Source organism: Cetorhinus maximus, chromosome 12, assembly GCF_964194155.1.
Source record: "Cetorhinus maximus chromosome 12, sCetMax3.hap1.1, whole genome shotgun sequence".
NCBI lineage: Eukaryota > Metazoa > Chordata > Chondrichthyes > Lamniformes > Cetorhinidae > Cetorhinus > Cetorhinus maximus.
Window position 1 is genome coordinate 25,857,359 of NC_135890.1, and position 19,666 is coordinate 25,877,024.

At 40.4% G+C, this 19,666-nt stretch overlaps 1 protein-coding gene across 6 annotated transcripts in view; it reads left to right on the forward strand.

Moving 5' to 3' along the window:
* Positions 1-19,666, forward strand: part of slc26a5 (solute carrier family 26 member 5) — a 74,823-nt gene that overhangs the window by 38,990 nt on the left and 16,167 nt on the right. For 4 of the 6 annotated variants that reach the window (XR_013578111.1, XR_013578112.1, XM_078553229.1 and 1 more), the window contains exons 3-11: positions 564-703; positions 4,079-4,189; positions 7,563-7,738; positions 8,061-8,225; positions 8,602-8,754; positions 10,327-10,409; positions 13,508-13,655; positions 14,313-14,426; positions 15,848-15,925. Coding sequence is in view for 4 of the 6 variants with exons in the window: in XM_078553229.1 (XP_078409355.1) it covers positions 564-703; positions 4,079-4,189; positions 7,563-7,738; positions 8,061-8,225; positions 8,602-8,754; positions 10,327-10,409; positions 13,508-13,655; positions 14,313-14,426; positions 15,848-15,925 (1,168 nt within the window). In the remaining 2 variants the exon portion in view is untranslated. The remainder of the gene's footprint in view (positions 1-563; positions 704-4,078; positions 4,190-7,562; positions 7,739-8,060; positions 8,226-8,601; positions 8,755-10,326; positions 10,410-13,507; positions 13,656-14,312; positions 14,427-15,847; positions 15,926-19,666) is intronic. The other 2 variants (XM_078553232.1, XM_078553231.1) reach the window with 2 other exon arrangements.

The window sequence follows — 19,666 nt, forward strand, 5'->3', positions numbered from 1 at the left end:
GTATGTTAAACTACTGCCAGTAAAATATTCTTCTGTGGCTAAGTTTTCCATCAAATGCACAATATCCATTCCTAAGTGCTGCTCATTATATCTTGCATCCTTTTGACTTCCATTAGCTCACCATTTCCATGGCATTGATTTCAAAATAGACCAAGTCCCTCCATTGTCTCACCCTGCTACTTTCTTTCAACCCTATGTCCCAGCACACTGTTCTGATGTTTGAATCTTTCCTGCTGTGTGTGGCACCCCACCATCTGCCCCATTTTCAGTGCCAGAGCCTTTAGCCATCATGGCCCTCCACTCTAAAATTCTCATCCACTTTCCCTACCTGCAAAAGTTATCCTGAAATAAAGCTGAAAGCCTGCTTGCCCACTACTTTAACCTGACAACACCAAAAAAAAACTTACTCTCATCACCATCCACCAGAAATAAATTTCAAGCACTTGGTCCAAAGCTTATTAGGGCACTGTGTGGAAGACCTTACCTCCTGCTCATGCCAATTTTCTATTTCAGCGGAATTCTAATTACTTAACCACAATACTTATTTATTTCGTTTTCTCTAGCTGTTCAACAGAGAAGGCCAAGTCAATATTCATCAGCTTTTTTCCCATTCTGGAATGGCTACCCAAATATCCAGTAAAGGAGTATTTATTAGGAGACATAATTTCTGGTTTGAGCACTGGAGTGATGCAGCTACCTCAAAGTAAATATGAAAATTATTTATGCTTTTGAAGTGAAAATGTGTTTGGAAATTATTATTAGATTTTATTTTTCAGTATTTTAGGTCCTGCTCATGCTCAGTTGGATTGTATAGCATGAGGACTGCTACACTTTCTCTAGTCTACCAACAGCCTCCAAGATTTATTGTTCAACATGCAAGTTGTGTAAATAGGAGAAAATAAATTCCAATCTGCACATTTTTTGTAAATATGTCTGAATGTTGAATTGAATATAATCACTGATCTTTAAACAACACAAAATAATGTTAAACTAAGCTAAAAGACCAAAATCCATTGTGCAGAACACAATCAACAGCATTGATAAGACTGAAAGATAAGGTAAATTAGGAAATAATCATCAAGGAGGTGGTAAACTTGAGTTTTTAAAGCATGAAGATTATGGGAGAAAATCAGAACCAAGGGAGTTCCAAAGTTTTGAATCTCTCAACCGTGGTAAAGTGGAATTAATTACTTTACTGACACACAAGGCTCTGCAGAATGAAAGCAGCAATTGGGTCAAAGGCTGTTCATCACTAAACACTTCTTGACCTTTTTTTGCCCCTGTATTCTCACGAACAGATCTCCTCAAACTCCTTTCCATTGTTGCACCAACCACCTCCTACTTGGACTCTCAAACACTCATTCCCTCTTACAAATAAAGATTTGTATTTAAATACATCACAATGCCAAGACCTCCCAAAACATTTTGTATCCAATAAAGTACTTTTTGAAGTGTAGTCACTGTTGTAGTGTATGAAAAGCAGCAGTCAGTTTGTGCACAACAAGCTCCCATTATGACCTCTATAGAGACTGATAATGTTTTTAAAAATTCAAACTTCCAGTTGATAGCTGAAAGAATGGCAGAACAAGATTTTGCGTGTTAAACTTTTACTGTAACAAATGATGAAAAGCACTATTGATTAAACACTTTCTTTTGGCTGGCAACTTATACTTTAAGCTACAGAAAGGAACATTCCCTTTTGTACATAATTACATGTTGCACTCTCCAGAACATATTTTACTGCTGGTGGTGATGAATGTTAATTTGTAAAAGGCTGCAAGGTGCATCTGACTTTGATAGTTTGCAATGTCAAGCATGCTTTTCTCTCTGCTGACCACAAAACCTCTACTGCCTGTCTCTGATATTCATTGATTTGTAAGGGAGCCTGTAACCTGATCTCAAAAATAGCTTCCCAGCCCTCTTCCCTATGATAATGTGAAACACATTAATCTTGCATCCAGGTAGAAATGCTAATTGGCTATCCTTGATCCCAAATCTTTTTCATCTTAGAAGTAAATGGACAGTTCATAGCACAACTATTTACAACTTGATACCTACAGCACCTTTCTGGAATTTGGGAGACTCAGGATCAACTCATTGCAAAACCAGAGACTGCTGCCATTGTCTCCAAGCATAAATACCTGCATCACCTTTTCAATAAAGTAATCTAAGCCTTCCTATAATCTCTAACAATCAAGTTACCCAGGCTTACTGTCAGGCAGACTGTAGAACAGGTCACATGGCCCCCTTCATTTACCTTAAATTTAAAGCCACAGTCCCAAAATATCTTATAAACCTCATCATTATTTGTGGGAATGTGTTACAATTAAGTAAATGACCAGTTAATCTGTTTAGGAGTTAGTTGAAGGCTTTCTTCGATGCACCACTTTAAAAACAGGTGTCAAAGCTCACCTTTTATGTCTTTTAGTTCCGGTAAGTTAGAAATATTCACACTTTAGACTCAAAATGCTAGAGCTTCATCAAATTTATTTATTTCAGCACACCATGTAGCTGGTGAACTGATAGACTGTTACTCAGCACATGACTGCAGTGCAGCAACAAAATGTAGCACCCCGGATGTACGTTCTCATAATTCTTATTTCTTTACGAATAATATAACATAATATCACTATTGTTCCTTCTGGCTTTTGACTCATTGCTAACTTCCTTCTCATATTTAAAGTCAGTTTTACTTATTCATTGCTAGTTACATGCTTGCCAAACTACTTGAATGCCTTCAATATAGTAGAACTAATTGGCAGGTTGTTTAAGGTTGTTTAGGATCATTTCAATGACACTAAGCAGCAAATACAATCTTAGCTTTAAAAAACAGAAAATGCTGAAAATATTCAGCAGGCCTGGCAGCATCTGTGGAAAGAGAATTAGAGTTAACATTTCAGGTCGATGACCTTTTGCCAAAACTGTGGTTTGTGGGTGGTAGTGCGGTCACAGTCTGAAATTGAAAGGCTGTATACCGCCCAATTGAAAGATGAGGTACTGTTCCTTACATTGAGCTTCACTAGAACAATGCAGTAGGCTGAGCACAGAGATGATCTCTTCACACCCCCCACCCCCAACATTTTGTTTCCTTCCCTTTGCAGGTTTGAGTTGCTCCCTTATTTCCACCTGATCTGGGCACATCTTTTGTTTCTTTTCTTGCCCCATCACCATTCCCCTTGGTCGTCTTAGACTAACTCTTCTGACATTCAATCTCTTCTGTCTTTCACCCTATCACAGCCCTTCATTTTGTCCCTTTACCCAATCGCTTCTTGCTCAAAACTTATTACATTTCTAACTTTTCCCAGTTCTGATTAAAGGTCATGGATCTGAAATGTTAACTCTCTTTCTCTGTCCACAGATGCTGCCATGTCTACTGAGTATTTCCTGCATTTTCTGTTTTTATTTACAGCATCCGCTGTATTCTGCTTTACAATTGTAGCTTTGTTGATTTAAAGGCTGGCAACAAACCAGTAATTAAAACATTAACATTAGAAAGGGGGGAAATCAGTGAGCATTGTTGGGGTGCTCCCAAAGCATAAATTATGCTGTTGATTCTTAAAGCTTAATTTTTGAAGCAAATTATAATAATGATTAAAGTGCTGTCACTTTTTTTGGATCTTGTTAACTTTAATGTGCATTTCCCAATGAAAATCATTTGATGGCCACTAATGACCATCCAGCAAACCAAAAGTGAGCCTCTTGCCTTGTGCAACACTGGCCTGTTGTCAGTTGTTTCAAAGAATGTGATACTGCACTAGAAAAATCTAGCACATAATACTGCAAAAAAATGTATTCCTTGCAGCATATTTTGGGCAATATCTGTGGAGTGACTTTGTATAGAACACTCAATTATAAAGTTGAAGAATTCTAATAGGAACAATTAAGTGCTTGATTTGGGCATCTTTTAAAGTTGACTGAGCAATATATTTTGTGTATAAATAACTTGATAGACCTATGAATTACAACCAACATTTTGTTAATTTTGCTTTCCACCTGGCTGCTCTATTATTTGGTGGTATTTTTGTTCTTTTATTAAATAATGCCAGCTGTATTTGTGTGTTTTTTCTTTTCTGTCTAGGTTTAGCATATGCCATATTGGCAGCTGTGCCCCCTGTATTTGGGCTCTATACTTCATTTTTTCCTGTCCTGTTATACATGGTCTTTGGGTCATCAAGACATGTGTCAATAGGTATGTTGTATTTGAGTTTAGACATGCCACTGTTCTACTTAGTCAATTTGATGATTAAAATGACACGTAACATTCTTCTGCTTTGTTTTAATCAACTTACATTTATACAGTGCTTTTAATGTAGAAAAGTGTGCCAAGGTGCTTTACAGGAGTATATTCAGACAAAAATGGATGCTGAATTTAAAAAATGCAATGGTATGAGATGCATGTCAAAAAGGTTGATCAGAAATGAGTTTTAAGGAAGGTTGAAGGAGCTGCAGAAAGATTCTAGGGTCTAGAGTGTTGAAAATTTGTCCACCATTTGTGATTCAAAAGGAGTTGGATGGGTGCACAAGAAGGCAGTCGATGGAATGCAGCATTCTCAGAAGATTGTAGGGCTGGAGCAAGTTAGAGATGAGGAGGAGGGGAGGCCATGATGGGATTTAAACACAAGGATGAGAAGCCTAAATTGGAAGCATGGGGCAATAGGGAGCCAGTGTAGACTCTGCATAGAAACTTTGTGCAGGATGGAATATGCTTGAGCTGAAATTCAGATAGGAGACCAACCGGAAGGGCATTGAATAGTAAAATCTGGGAAGTGCTGAAGGCATATGTGAGGATTTTGGTAACACATGATGGGCTGAGATGGGAAATATTAGAGATGGAAGTTGATTGACTTTGTGTTGGCGAGGGTATAGATTTGAAAAGCTGACCTCAGCTTTGGGTAAAATAGAATGATTGAGTATAGTCTTGTTCAAGCTGAGATATTGATCAGGAAGGAGGATTAAATTAATGATGAGGTATGAAGTTAGTGGCCGGACTGGATGTTGGGCAAACAGTTTGACAACACCAAGGTGCTGAGAGAGCTGGCCACATGTTAGAACTAGATAACATTGGCGTATATGTTGAACCTGATCTCGTAATTTGGATTATATCACCATGGGGGAACATGTTGATGATGAAGATCAAGGCCAAGGGGTTGGGAATGAGAAGCCATTTTTTTGGAGGTCACATAGTCATGATAGAATAGGTAAGAGTGGAATCATTTGAGCACAGTCCCACCGATCTGGATTCTGGTGAAGAGATTTTAGAGGATGGTGTAGTCAACCATGTCACAGGCTGCAGAGAAGTCAGGAAGCGATAATGTGTCACAATCTGAGGATGTTGTGGCTTCGATTAGGGCTATTTCAGTGCTGTGGCAGGGCAGAAATTTAGTTGGAAAGATTCAAACATTGAGTTGCTGAAAAGATGGACATGGATTTAAGAGTTGACAACACACTTAAGGACTTTGAGGAAAGAAGGTGTTTAGGCAGTAATTTGCACAAATTCAGTGATCCAGCATGAGTTTTTTAAGGAGGCGTATTGTGGCTGTTTTGAATGGGAGGAGGACCCTCCTGAGGCCTGGAATGCAGCACCAAGGCTAGGAAGTTAAGTTGGGTGGGTTCAAGGGGGAAAACCGTGGGATTCATGGATAAAAGCAGCTTGAGAGATCATGAGGATGAGAGAAGCTAGATACAGGTTTAAGGCTGAGACAAAAGGAAGCTATTGTGGAGATTTGGTTTGATGGGAAGGGTAAAGGTGAGATCTGACAGAGGCAGCAGAATGGATGGTCATAATCTTAGTTACATAGTTCATGAGGTCCTTATACGTGTTGGAAGTGCAGGTGGAAGAGGCAAGGGAGAAGAGCGCAAGGTCATGATCATGGAAGAAACTATCCTTGTTCTGCAGGATGTTCTTGGAATAGAAAGGGATTCCCAGTGGCATGACCCAGTAGATCATGCTGGGTTCAACCATTTGTGTGCCAAAAATGCTCATGTCTGTGCCTCTTAAACTTGAAGCACAGATGGGTCATGCCAGTAGTTGACTGAGAAGGGTTGGTAAATAGAGTAAGGGCTGTATTGGAGGTTGGGGGGTGAGGGAGTGGTGGAGCAGATTGATAACTACAGAAGTATTATAGCAAGTCATGGGCCGTAGGCTAGACTTGGGGGTTTATTTCAGAAGCAAAGTAGTAGGAAGTTGGGTGTGCACAGATTAGGATGGTGTGGATATGAGGGTAGAGGAAGTGGTCAGAGATGATCTTGTCTGTAATTGAGACCATGGGAGTAGTGAGACCAGAGGGGAAGTAGAGGGGGGACAGTGGCATAGTGGTAATGTCACTGGAGTAGTAACCCAGTAATGCTCTGGGGACATGGGTTCGAATCCCACCACAGCAGCTGGTGGAATTTGAATTCAATTAATAAATCTGTCTGTCACCATGAAGCTATCATTGATTGTCATTAAAAACCCAACTGGTTTACTAATGTCCTTTAGGGAAGGAAATCTGCCATCCTTATCTGGTCTGGCCTTTATGTGACACTAGATCCACGGCAATGTGGTTGACTCTTAACTGCCCTCTGAAATAACCTGGTCAGTTCAAGGTCAATTAGGGATGGGCCATGCCCACATCCCATGAAAGAATAAAAAAACAGATGTTATGGTTGAGGCTACTTTTATAAATAAAATGGGTGAATCAATCCACTAGTTAACTGCCTAAGTGCTTGTAGTCAATTCTAATTCATAATTGAATCTCTCTTTCTCTATGGTTTCGTTTGTAGTTTTCTCCAGGTCATGTATTTTATTTCTCCAGTATTATGTGTTGTTCTCTGCTCTTACTAGTCCATACCAAGTTATTGATCCCTTGTCTCGGAGTGTGCAGCCTTCCCTCTGGCCATTAGAGGAGCTGTTTCAGCCAACCAGTGGAAGATGCTAAGGCTTATTGGCTCTGGTTCCTGGGGCTGGGGGTAAAAGTTGCAGTTGTAGGCTTGGGAACCAAGTTTCTGCTTCATTTAAATTATCCCTTTTAAATTTCAGTTGGGGGTGGCATCACCTCCAGGTTAAAGATTCAACTACACAACACATTGGACTGTAAATATTATCAAAATATGCCAGCCTCTGCAATTGTTGAATTTAGTAAGTGCTGACAGGAATGTGATGTTGCCGATGTTCTGCTTTTGTATCAAGTCCTATCACGTACTTAGTGTGGAATTAATAGCCCTATTTTAAATGTATGCAAATTGATTTTTTTTTTACATTCAAGAAATGCAATATAATGTTATTCCTTGATTTAAATATTGCATAGCCAGTGCTTGTGTTTTTCAGTCTTTTGCTTGAAAAGTTCCAATTTTAACAAATCGGATAATCAGTTTAACATTTAGTATTGGTTGTTTTCAATCTAACACTCAAAATGGAACCTTATTTTTCTTATGAATGTTACATGTTGCATTGACATTTTGTTGGACTTAGAATTAAGTAGAGGTAAGCCAAAAAATACTCTGTCAGGGTAGAATCTCTAGCATAAATAGAAGGAGCCAGTGTCATAATGACAATTGAAGTTTTTTTTTGTTCCTTATCCTAGGCACCTTTGCAGTAATCAGTTTGATGGTTGGTGGAGTTGCTGTAAAACTTGCACCTGATGAAATGTTTGATATTTCTCCTATGAATGCAACTAATACATCTGAGTCGCATGAGGCAAGAGATGCAATGAGAGTTAAAGTAGCAGCAGCCACAGCATTCCTTTCGGGAATTCTGCAGGTAATCGGAAGATTAGGGAAGCCAAAAGAGAATTGCGATGTAAACTTTACTGCCGTGCTTAATTGTGAACTGATACTTATCTGCATTGAGATTCTCTTATCTTTGATTGTTAAACATTGACTAGAACTAAAACTTGTGTGGCTGCAATGGATAAAGTTTCTTTTACAAATCCATGGCCCTGATTGGCCCATTTTCCTGGTTAAAGGAAACTGCTGCAGCTGAAAAACATCTGCAGACAGAGATGAACGTAAAGAAAAATCTGTTCTACTTTGATTGTGTCTGGTTTATTTCTATCAGGTTAATTTGTTTTCTTCTTGAGCAGTTGTGCCTTGGGCTTCTACGTTTTGGGTTTGTAGTTGTTTACCTGGCTGAACCCTTAATACGAGGTTTCACTACTGCTGCAGCTGTGCATGTCTTTGTGTCTCAGTTGAAGTACCTTCTGGGAATCAAAACCAAAAGATTTGGTGGACCACTGTCGGCAATTTATGTAAGTAGCTGTATACCGTTTTTTTTTAAACCTTAACATTTTTACAAACCTTCAAGAAGTTCATGTTTTGTTCTAATATAATTTTGAAGAGGAAAAATCAAACCATCTTTTCCACTTGTTTATTTATCCATCTTCAGTTTTTTTTCTTACTATTTTTAATCTTGAGCATATAGCAGTTTTTCGGGTGCCCAATAAATGGCTCTTCCTCCAAGCCAAAGGTGGATTTTATTCCTCCTGGGGATTCATTTTCTCTGAAAGCTGTGAGGCTCTGATAGAGCAGTGACTTGGTGTCTTATTTACCTGCTAATTGTTGAAATTTCACATTGTAGCTTTTCATGTGCACTTTGTTAATGGCTAATTCTATTTTGTGTTCCAGACTTTTATTGCTGTGTGTTCCAATATTAAAAAAACTAATATTACAGCAGTAATTGTTGGGGCAATTTGTATTATCATCTTGTTGGGGGTAAAAGAATTGAATGACCGATGCAAAGCTAAATTTCCTGCTCCAATTCCTGTGGAACTCATCGTGGTAAGTAGAAGGTTCCTTTTTATTTTAAGCTGATTTTTACCTTATGCATTGGCAGCTCTGCTGAACAGATAGAAATTGTTTTTCTTTTTGTCATTAGTGAACCCGCTTTTTACATCTTGACTCAAATTATTTGCACATGACTGCTTGAGCATATCATTTACTCACCAACTGGTTAGCTGAAACTAGGGAAAATATATTGCCTCTTAACGGGTTTTACCTTGTCTGTCTACATTTCTCTCCCATGAAACATTCTCTCTCTCTCTCCCACGCGCGCGCTCCCTCCCATATCGTGCGGCTCTACCTCCACCTTCTCTCGCGCGCATGGTCCCCCTCCCCCCTCTCTCACATGCGCTCTCCCTCCCCTCTCTCTGGCGCGCGCTCTCGTGCTCTCCCTCCCCTCGCTCGCGCGCTCTCCCTCTCCTCTCTCTGGCACGTGCTCTCCCTCCCCTCTCTCTGGCGCGCGCTCTCGTGCTCTCCCTCCCCTCGCTCGCGCGCTCTCCCTTTCTCTCTGGCACGCGCTCTCCCTCCCCTCCCCTCTGGCGCGCGCTCTCCCTCCCCTCCCCTCTGGCGCGTGCGCTCTCCCTCCCCTCCCCTCTGGCGCGCGCTCTCCCTCCCCTCCCCTCTGGCGCGCGCTCTCCCTCCCCTCCCCTCTGGCGCGCGCTCTCCCTCCCCTCCCCTCTGGCGCGCGCGCTCTCCCTCCCCTCCCCTCTGGCGCGCGCGCTCTTCCTCCCCTCCCCTCTGGCGCGCGCGCTCTCCCTCCCCTCCCCTCTGGCGCGCGCGCTCTCGCTCCCCTCCCCTCTGGCGCGCGCGCTCTCGCTCCCCTCCCCTCTGGCGCGCGCGCTCTCGCTCCCCTCCCCTCTGGCGCGCGCGCTCTCGCTCCCCTCCCCTCTGGCGCGCGCGCTCTCGCTCCCCTCCCCTCTGGCGCGCGCGCTCTCGCTCCCCTCCCCTCTGGCGCGCGCGCTCTCGCTCCCCTCCCCTCTGGCGCGCGCGCTCTCGCTCCCCTCCCCTCTGGCGCGCGCGCTCTCGCTCCCCTCCCCTCTGGCGCGCGCGCTCTCGCTCCCCTCCCCTCTGGCGCGCGCGCTCTCGCTCTCTTTCCTGTTCTCCCCCAATAAGTGATTTCAACTGTAATTGAAGCAATTTCTGGCCAAAAAAATGACCTGCATTTACATAGCACTTTTCGTGACTTCTGGATGTCTCGATGCTTTTTACAGTCAATAGAGTACTTTGAAGTGCAGACACTGTTGTAATCTAGGAAATGCAGTAATGTGCATTTGTCCACAAACAACAATGGACAGCTAATCTGTTTAACGATGTTGATTGAGGCATAAATATTGGCCAAGATGCTGGGGAGAACTCTTCTGCTCTGTGATCACAGATGACTGTGCCATGTGGTCTTTTATGATAACATCGCATATCAGTGAAGCAAACCACGTTTGATTATTTTCCTGGCATAGGTAGCTTTTTCTCTAGCTTATTATTGTCATGCTGGTGCTTTCACTTTTACTATATTGGAAAAAAACTATATCTTTTCCAATTAAAATGTTGGCTGTAACCTTATGTTTTTATTTTTAGGTAATTATCAGCACTGGTGTTTCTGCTGCGATGAACCTGACTGAGAACAATAAAGTGGATATTGTTGGAAATATACCCACTGGGTAGGGAAAACATGCAGGGCTAATTACCCAAGTGATTCATCAGTTTCAAAATTCTGTAATTCTGATCAATATTTTGTTTGGTTGCATGCACAGGCGTTTTTTACATTTTTTTAAACAGTTTTAAAGGCATAGAGATACATTGACTTGATGCGGGAGAGGTGATAGGGAGGGGGAAGGAGGAGATGGATGGGAAGGTGGAGGAGTGGCATTGGGCTAGAATTTTGTCTCTGTAGGGGATTGGTGCTATGTGAGACTGATAGCAGAAAAGGTGGGCGAATGGTGCAATATGAGATTTTGCTGAGTTGCTCTGAGCTGCTTCTTGGTTTGGGTGTTAGAGGTTAGAGTTGTTTTTTTGGAGGAGGTGGCTATAAATGTTTTGTCCACTGGATGGTTGGGGGGAGTCCTAAGTCTAAAAATTGGGTGGATGAAATTGCTGCTTCATGGTGGTGGAGGGGGCAGAGGAGAGTGTAGTTTGCTTTTTTGGGAGGTGGCGGGGAGTGGGGCAGAATTCATTCCCAGTTTGAGATGTCACTCCAAATATAGGATCATAGATGCTGGTATCAAGCTCAACTTGCAGGTTTCTGAGCACTTAAGAGCATTTGGAAGTGCATGCATAGTTCACCACAAACTATGCTAGTCATCCTTCTTTCTCTGTGGGTTCATGAGTTAATATTTCTGGCAGCTGTCAGTTTGGGGGGTAGGGTGTGGTTCATAGGACAGAACCAGCTATTAGGAGAAAACAAAAGATTTATGGGGGATAAATTGTTCATGTTCATGAACAATTCATTCATTCAAGCTTCTTGGTCATAAACAATGCCTTTACAGTAAATCTGTTTCACTTTTTGGGTGTTTTAATGTAGTTCTGCCTCTCTTTTCACTTAAAATTTGGGTGTATCTGGTGTTTTAACGTTTTGCAAGTTGAATGAAGCTTTGTGTGAGCTTCAATTCATTGAGAGTACAACTTAAAATAATAAAGAAGGCATTCTACTTGCAAATGTCCAGAAAGGGAAGGTGGAGTTCAGCAGCCTATCACATTACACTTGGTGCTGTCTAGAGGCACACTACCACTAGAATTTTGAGACCACTCACCATTTTCAACATAAGATATGTGTAGAAATATATGCATTTTATATATTGTGTATATTTCACAATATATGGAATATACTGTGTATGTATATTACGATAATGCTTCTCTCACGCCAGTTGTATAACAGTGAGGAGGTGAAGATTTTATGAATGGAATGAGATTTGATCTAGAATACACTTCCTAAAAGGGTGGTGGAAGTCGATTCAATAGTAATTTTCAAAGGAAATAGGATATATAATTGGAAAAAAATTGCGGAGTTGTTATGGGGATAGAGCAGGGGAATGGGTGTGATTGGAAAGCTCTTTTTAGGAATGCTCTGGCAATCTGGGCCAAATGACTACCACCTGTTCTGTATGATACTATGAAATGTGGCAGTGGTAGTGTTTTAAAAGGAATTTCAAACTTGCAAGACATACTTGGTAAATTCCACTGTTAAGAGAAATGAAACATTTTTGAATCTGAAAATCAAATCTATTAAATGCTTGTGTGTGTTCAGATCTGTGATTATTGCATTTTATAATTGATTAATCTTCCAATTCTTATATCTATTCTCTGTATACTCCATTATTAGTGGGGAGCTTTTTTGGCCATGGCTCTCATAATGGAATAAGCATCTCCATAAAGAAAGGACCCTGTGTAATTCCTGCTGTTTTAACAGAGATCAGTGATCTGATGTTAAATGCAAGTCTATATATCTTTTATCAGACTCTGCCCACCTCTGTCATATTCAGCGACTTTGCCGCTGGTAGTTATCAACCAAGAAATCATAATTTGGTCCACCTTATTTCGTATGATGTACTCTAAGAAATATCCCCATCTTAGGTGGGTAGGTAGCATAATGATTGTTATTGTGCTAGTAATCAAGAGGTCAGGCCTAATGAGCTGGAGATGAATACAAATCCAACCAAGGCAAAAGGGGAATTTGAATTCGGTCAACAATCTTTTTTTTAAAAAAGCTAGTTTCAGCCATGACAACCAGGAAACCACCAGATTGTCGTAAAAACCCATCTGGTTCACTAATGTCCATTTTAGGGAGGAAATCTGTCATCCTTCCTTGGTCTGGCCTACAGGCGATTCCTGGCCTACAGGCCATGTCATGGCCAGGAGTTGCATGTGGGCATAGGAATGAGCAATAAACGTTTTTTAAAAAAAAGCAAGACTTGCATTTGTATAGTGCCTTTCATAACCTCAGGATGTGCCTGAATGGTTTACAGCCAATGAAGCACTGTTGTAATGTAAGTTTTATAATGTGCCAATTTGAGCAAACTCCCAAAACAGCAATGTGATATTGACCAGATAATCTGTTTTGCGATGTTGATTTGAGGGATGAATACTGGAAAAACTTTCGGATTGTCTTGTATGTTTTTATTGGTTTCCGTCTGTTTCCCTTTGTCCTATTCTCACAATTTAAAGTATTCTGTGTTTCCCTTCTCCATACCCTTGCCTTGTGCAAGATATTCCTCCTCCTTCCTCACTTAACAATCGGAATCAGTTCTCTTCATTCACGCCCAATGCTTAGATTGTTTTCCTGAGATGTGATCAAAGGCTGTGACCTTTTTCAGCAGACTTGTAGTAACAGTTTTCTGTATAGTTACTGATATGTGGGGGATAAGAAACATCCATAGTTTTATTTGCTGAATCATTTGGCCAATAATTCTGTTAATAACCACTGTATTTCACAAACCAACAATGTACTGCTCTTGATTAGCTGGGTAGTCTGTTCCATCCCTCTCACTTATTAAACAAATGGAGCATATTCTGTCCTCTGCTTCCTTATTAAATGTTCTCCTGGTTTTATTTAAATTAGTTTTTTAAATTTCTATTTTGCAACCATCTAGATACTTAGCTTCTTCATAGGAGCTGTAGGAGTTGCATCTTTACCTCCTGTGCCTGTTGACAATCTTGGTCACAAGCTATATTATTATTAGTGTGCTTTTAGCATGTGAAACTACAAAAGCATCATTGCTCCCAGGGTTTTAAGTGCTGAACAGCGCATTTGTCACTATTTCAGATTGAGAGCTCCAGTTCTACCTGACTTCAGCCTACTTCCTGAAATATTTACAGATTGTATTGCAATTGCAATAGTTGGATTCTCAATGACTATATCAATGGCAAAGATATTTGCTCTGAGACATGGCTACAGCGTAGATGGTAATCAGGTAATGAATACAATTTTATATTGTCAACTTCATAAGTCTCACCATTTTTAACCAATGATTTGGCAAGCTTAACTATAAAAGGATTTTCTGGTAATGACCTCTGAAACTTCAGTATGAAGTTGTAATTTCATGTTATAACATTTATATAATTTATGTATTGAAAAATAATTATAATTTCAGAATTGCAGAAATTTGTTTTTTTCTACACAAATTTAAGTTTTGTCATTCTACTTGGGTCATCATAGGTCTATTGACTGGTTATGTACTCACCCTCTTGCATTAAGTCAGTTGGATGATGAAGTGAATAAAAGTTGTAAAAAGGGGGTAAACTTTTTTTTTAAAAAGTGTTGGCCTAGGAATTAGGACTCATAGAGTTGGAATACTCTTCTAACCCTGGCAATGAAACAGATATATTCCAATCCATCATCCTGATGAACATAAAATTTCATTTCTTTAAAGTTGTTGTCTTGTACATGAGTTTCCAGAAAGTCTGTTCACTTTGCTTAGACTGGACTCAATTTTGTACAAAAATTGCAGGAGTGAAACTTTTTCTCATTGTGTGTTTGTCAGTGTCTCTATCTGTGTATATATATATATTAGCATATGTAACTATTTTATAGCCACTTAGAACATTTTTTTTATATTTCCTTCCTCCAGGAACTTATTGCATTAGGTATTTGCAATTCTGTTGGATCCTTTTTCCAAACATTTCCTGTCACCACCTCGATGTCTCGAAGCCTTGTGCAGGAGAGCACAGGAGGGAAGACTGAGGTACAAATTTGTAGGCTCTTCTATTCACATTTCTGTATTGAACTACATCTGCCACCTAACTGCCCACTCCACTAGCCTCTTACAATCTCTTTCATTGTTTGTCAGTTTGCTATGCCTTCAATTTATCGTTAAACTTTAGGAATAATCTTCTTGTGCCTAATATTCCATATTATTTAAATAAATGGAAAAGAGGTCATGACACGCCATTATCCACAAAATGCCAATCCCCAAAATATCTTATTTTCAGTCCCCTTGCCATCTTGCTGTCCATGTGACTAAGTTCACATTACAAAAGTTAAGATAATGGTATTAGAGAATGTTTCAGGTACTTTATCAAACACTTTCTGAAAATCCATATGTACAGTATCCACTGTACAATTTCAGTTCAATTAGTTAGACATAACATGCACTTGACAAATCTGTGCTGATTGTCCCAGTATATTCCAAAAGATTACCCACAAATGAGGCAAGATTAACTGACCAATAATTTCCGGCTTATCTCTATTCCTTAGTAATTTGTTTTGGCATAATTCCTATTTCCATGCCATTTTAAAAAATATGGTTAGATCTTCTGCTCCCCAACTTTCCCCTGGAATGCGTTCAATATAGGCATAGTTATTTTGCCTCTTCTAGTTCCATTAACTCTAATAGTTTCCTTTTTGTATATTTAATAGTTCCCATTTGGGTGTCGCCAATAGTGGCTGTTCCATATCTCCCTGGAGTCGTCTTAGTCCCATTTTCATCCTCTTAGAAACTGAAGGAAAATACTAAGTATCAGTGCCACTCAATTACAAGATGTCTCCTTATTTTCTAAGCGATCCCATTGCTTCTTCGAGTATTATTTTGTGTGTCCTGGCCATTTCCCTTTTTGGTGATCTTTTTCTGGTTGCTTATTGGCTTTCCTAAAGTTTCTTGTTTCCTTTCCTTTTGATACCATGTATTATGTCCCTTCCTTCCACCCATTTTCATTCTAATTCTGCAGTTCTAGAAAAATTAACAAATCATCCTTATTCCTGCTAATGTATTTAGTCTGTATCTCTTATGTCTTATATTTAAAATGACCTATTGTTTGATCATACTAATTCCCAGGCATGGTCATTTAATTTAGGCTATAATTGGTGCCTCCATGATCTCAAATTTTATTTTTAATGCTTTGTAAATTCACACACAAATGCGGTAACCCTGACCTGTTTGTACTTCTCAATAACCTTTTTTCTTATGATTTCTTCATCACTCAGTGAAAGGGAGCTACTTGAGACTATTCTTATATGCTTTCTAGCAGCCATTAGAGTGTGATGCTTGTTGAGCCTTAGAAGCTCATCATATTATTGCATTGTGAACCCCGACTGGTGATGGGAAGGGAGAGAGGGAAAAATAGTTTATTTCCTGTTGGTTAAATTTGTTTTATTTTGTTTTTGTAGATTGCTGGAGGATTATCTGCCTTAGTTGTGTTGTTAGTCATTGTTGCTGTTGGCTATCTCTTTGAACCTTTACCTCAGGTATGTCTAAGCTTAGAATGTTCTTTATCCTTTGTAATGTTTTATTTGTAATGTTGACAAAATATCCATTTTATATTTAAAAAGATCCCTTTCTCCTCTTCCCTCCAAGTTTTCTTCTCATCTACTGAATGCCTTGACTCTACACTATGGCTGCACAAGCACTTGTTGCTCTCCAGTACCTTATCTGCATAGCCACTATACATGTGTATGTACTAGCAATGAACGTTGGCAGGCTATTTGACTGCTACCAGCATAATGGGGGGAGACAGTGGCATAGTGGTATTGTCATTGGATTAGTAATCTAGAGACCCAGGGTAATGGTCTGGGGACCCATGTTCAAATCCACAATGACAGATGGCGAAACTTGAATTCAATAAAAATCTGTAATTAACATGTCTGATGATGACCATAAAACCATTATCAATTGTCGTAAAAACCCATCTGGTTCACTAGTGCCCTTTAGAGAAGGAAATCTGTCATCCTTACCTGGTCTGGCCTACATGTGACTCCAGACCTACAGCAATGTGTTTGACTCTTAAATGCCCTCTGAAATGGCCTAGCAAGCCACTCAGTTGTATCAAACTGCTACAAAGTCTAAAAGAAATAAAACAGGAGGAACCAACCGTCATCGACCTAGGCAACGGCACATTCAGCCCTGTCAACCCTGCAAAGTCCTCCTTACTAACATCTGGAGGCTTGTGCTGAAATTGGGAGAGCTGTCTCAGACTAGTTGAGCAACAGCCTGACATCATCATACTCTTGGAATCATACCTTACAGACACCAATTGGCACCAATGCCATAAACGTTCATTCCCTCCACCACCGACGAAGTGGCAGCAGTGTGTACCATCTACAAGATGCACTGTAGAAACTCACCAAAGCTCCATAGGCAGCATCTTCCAAACCCATGACCACTACCATCTAGAAGGACAAGGGCAGCAGACACATCAGAACACCAACACCTGGAAGTTCCCCTTCCAAGCTACTCACCATCCTGACTTGGAAATATATCGCCGTTCCTTCACTGTGGCTGAGTCAAAAGACTGGAACTCCCTCCCTAATAGCATTGTGGGTGTACCTACACCACATGGACTGTAGAGGTTCAAGAAAGGAGTTCACCACCACCTCCTCAAGGGCAATAAGGGATGGGCAATAAGTGCTGCTTAGCCTTAGCCAGTGATGCCCACATCCTGTCAATGAATTTTTAAAAATCAACAAATGTTCACCCCATCCACGACCGACGCATAGTAGCAGCAGTGTGTACCATCTACACGATGCACTGCTAGAGCTCACCAAGGCTCCTTAGACAGCACCTTCCAAACCCATGACCACTACCATCTAGAAGGACAAGGGCAGCAGACAGATGGGGACATTGCCACCTGCAAGTTCCCCTCCAAGCCATTCACCGTCCTGACTTGACTTCGTTGTAGCTCGGTCAAAATCCTGGAACACTCTCCCGAACAGCGCTGTGGGTGTACCTACACCACAGGGACTGCAGCAGTTTAAGAAGGCAGCTCACCACCACCACCACCTTGAGGGCAACTAGAGATGGGCAATAAATGCTGCTTAGCCAGCAACACTCACATCCCATGAATGAATGAAAGAAAAATTTGCTGAGTCTGATCCTGTTCTTCCCCACTGTTTGTAGGAACCTTACTTAATTTTCTTCTCAATCCAATAATGCTGACTTGAAGTAATTCAGAAAGGTTTCCATGCACAGATCGAGACTTGTTTTCCTTTTGGTTAGAAACAACTTCCAGCGTTCAGACTTCACTTCTATTAGCTGTAATAATTTTATTTTCATCATAAGTGTTTTAATTGCTGGACGCATGTGGATGATTCTTTCCTTTTGTACCTATATCCAGTTTTGTGGAACCCATAGTAACTCTCAAGTAAATGCATTTGTATAGTTTTTCCTCATCTTTTAATTCCACCTGGCCTCTTACAATGTGCACTTCACTTCGCAAGATCACAAAATAGAATAATGAAGGTCATTTGGCTCATCCTGACTGACTTCCAAAAACACCATAAGCAGGGGATCTAAATCTTAAATAGCCCCAATTTTTGCCTCCTTCACTTTACCGAAAAGCCCATTCTATTTGGCAATAGGTTTCTGTTACCTTTTGTCTTTTTATGTGAATTCATGACAGATGTTAAGAAGTATATATTGCTTGAAAGTGCAAAATCAGTCATGCTTGATCTACTTCTGACCTCTCTTAATTGCCACTACACTTCAGTTAAGTATATAGATTGGAGAAGTTGGGACTTTTTTCCTTGGAGAAGAGAAGGTTCAGAGGAAATTTGATGGAGCTATTCAAAATCATGAACACAGTGGATAGGGAAAAAATGTTTCCATTGGTGAAAGGATCAAAATCAAGAAGGCACAGATTTAAGATGATAGCAAAAAAAGCAATAGCGACATGAAAATCTTTCACATTGCAAGTGGTTAGGATCTGAATGCACTACTTAAGAGTGTGCTGGAGGCAGATTCTATTGAGGCATTAAAGAGGGAATTGGATTGTTATCCGAAAAGGAAATGTGTGCAAAGCTATGGGGAGAAGGCGGAATGTGGTACTAGGTAAATTGCTCCTGCGTAGCCCTGGTGTACATACAACAGGCCAAATGGCGGCCTCCTATGCTGTAACGGTTCTGTGATTCTACACCTGTTTGATATCACAATGATATTTTAACATTGAGAAAATCTGGTGGCATTTGACACATGGTGGGGAATTTTAATCCCATCAACCTGGCATCCACATGGGGAGAACAGTTAAAATGGAGTGGGAAACCTACCCACTAGCCATTGACTTTCTGGCTGACTGCAATTTAAAATAGGAGGCAGCAAGGACATTCATCCTTTGTTTCCTTTGTGAACCGGGGGAGCAAGAATGCTGCTTGAAGAGACCTTGGGCTTATGACCACTATCTTACCCCTGGAGTAGCCTCCTGCTGGCAGAAATCCTGCTTGTGCGTGCTGTTCAGATAGTGGATCAGCTGAACTCCAATTTTAATATCTGCTCCTCTTTTCATTTACCAACTTCCAGTTGCATTGCTCGTTTCAGATCTCCCATTCACCAATCTTGTCTCCTGTTAAAGTTGGCTGTTATGTCAATTGTGTTTCGGAAAGCGAAATGTGGACCTGGCAAAAAAAAAAATTAGCAATTTTGTACCTAGGTCCACAGCTAGAAGAGTTCAGTGATAATCCATCCCTTTTTTAAAAAAAATTAAACTTGTTATTATACACACAAATGTATAGATTAATAAAAACTTGAACAAGAAATAAACTGAATTTGGGGTAAGAGTACTGGAAACGTAAATGGCTTAAAAATGTTTTGGTGCTGAGTGGGGCAAAGAGAGGGAGGGAATGAGAATTAACAATATCAGCAACTTGCAATTATATTGTGTCTTTAATTTAACATCCCAAAGAGCTTCACACCCCTGTCATCAAACATAATTTAACACTGGGTTATATAAGGAGATATTAGGACAGGTGACAAAAACTTGTCAAAAAGTTATGCTCAAACCAGCATCTTAAAGGAAGAGAGAGTAGTAGAGGAGTGGAGAGTTTAGGAAGGGAATTCCAGACCTTGAGACTTAGGCAGCTGAGGGTTTGGGTCCCATTTGTCGAGTTATTTTAAAATCCAAGATGCACAAGAGGCCAGAATTGGAGGAGGTTATAGAGATAGAGAGGGGTGAGGCCAAGGTGATTTGAAAACAAGAATGAGAATTTTAAAATCGAAGT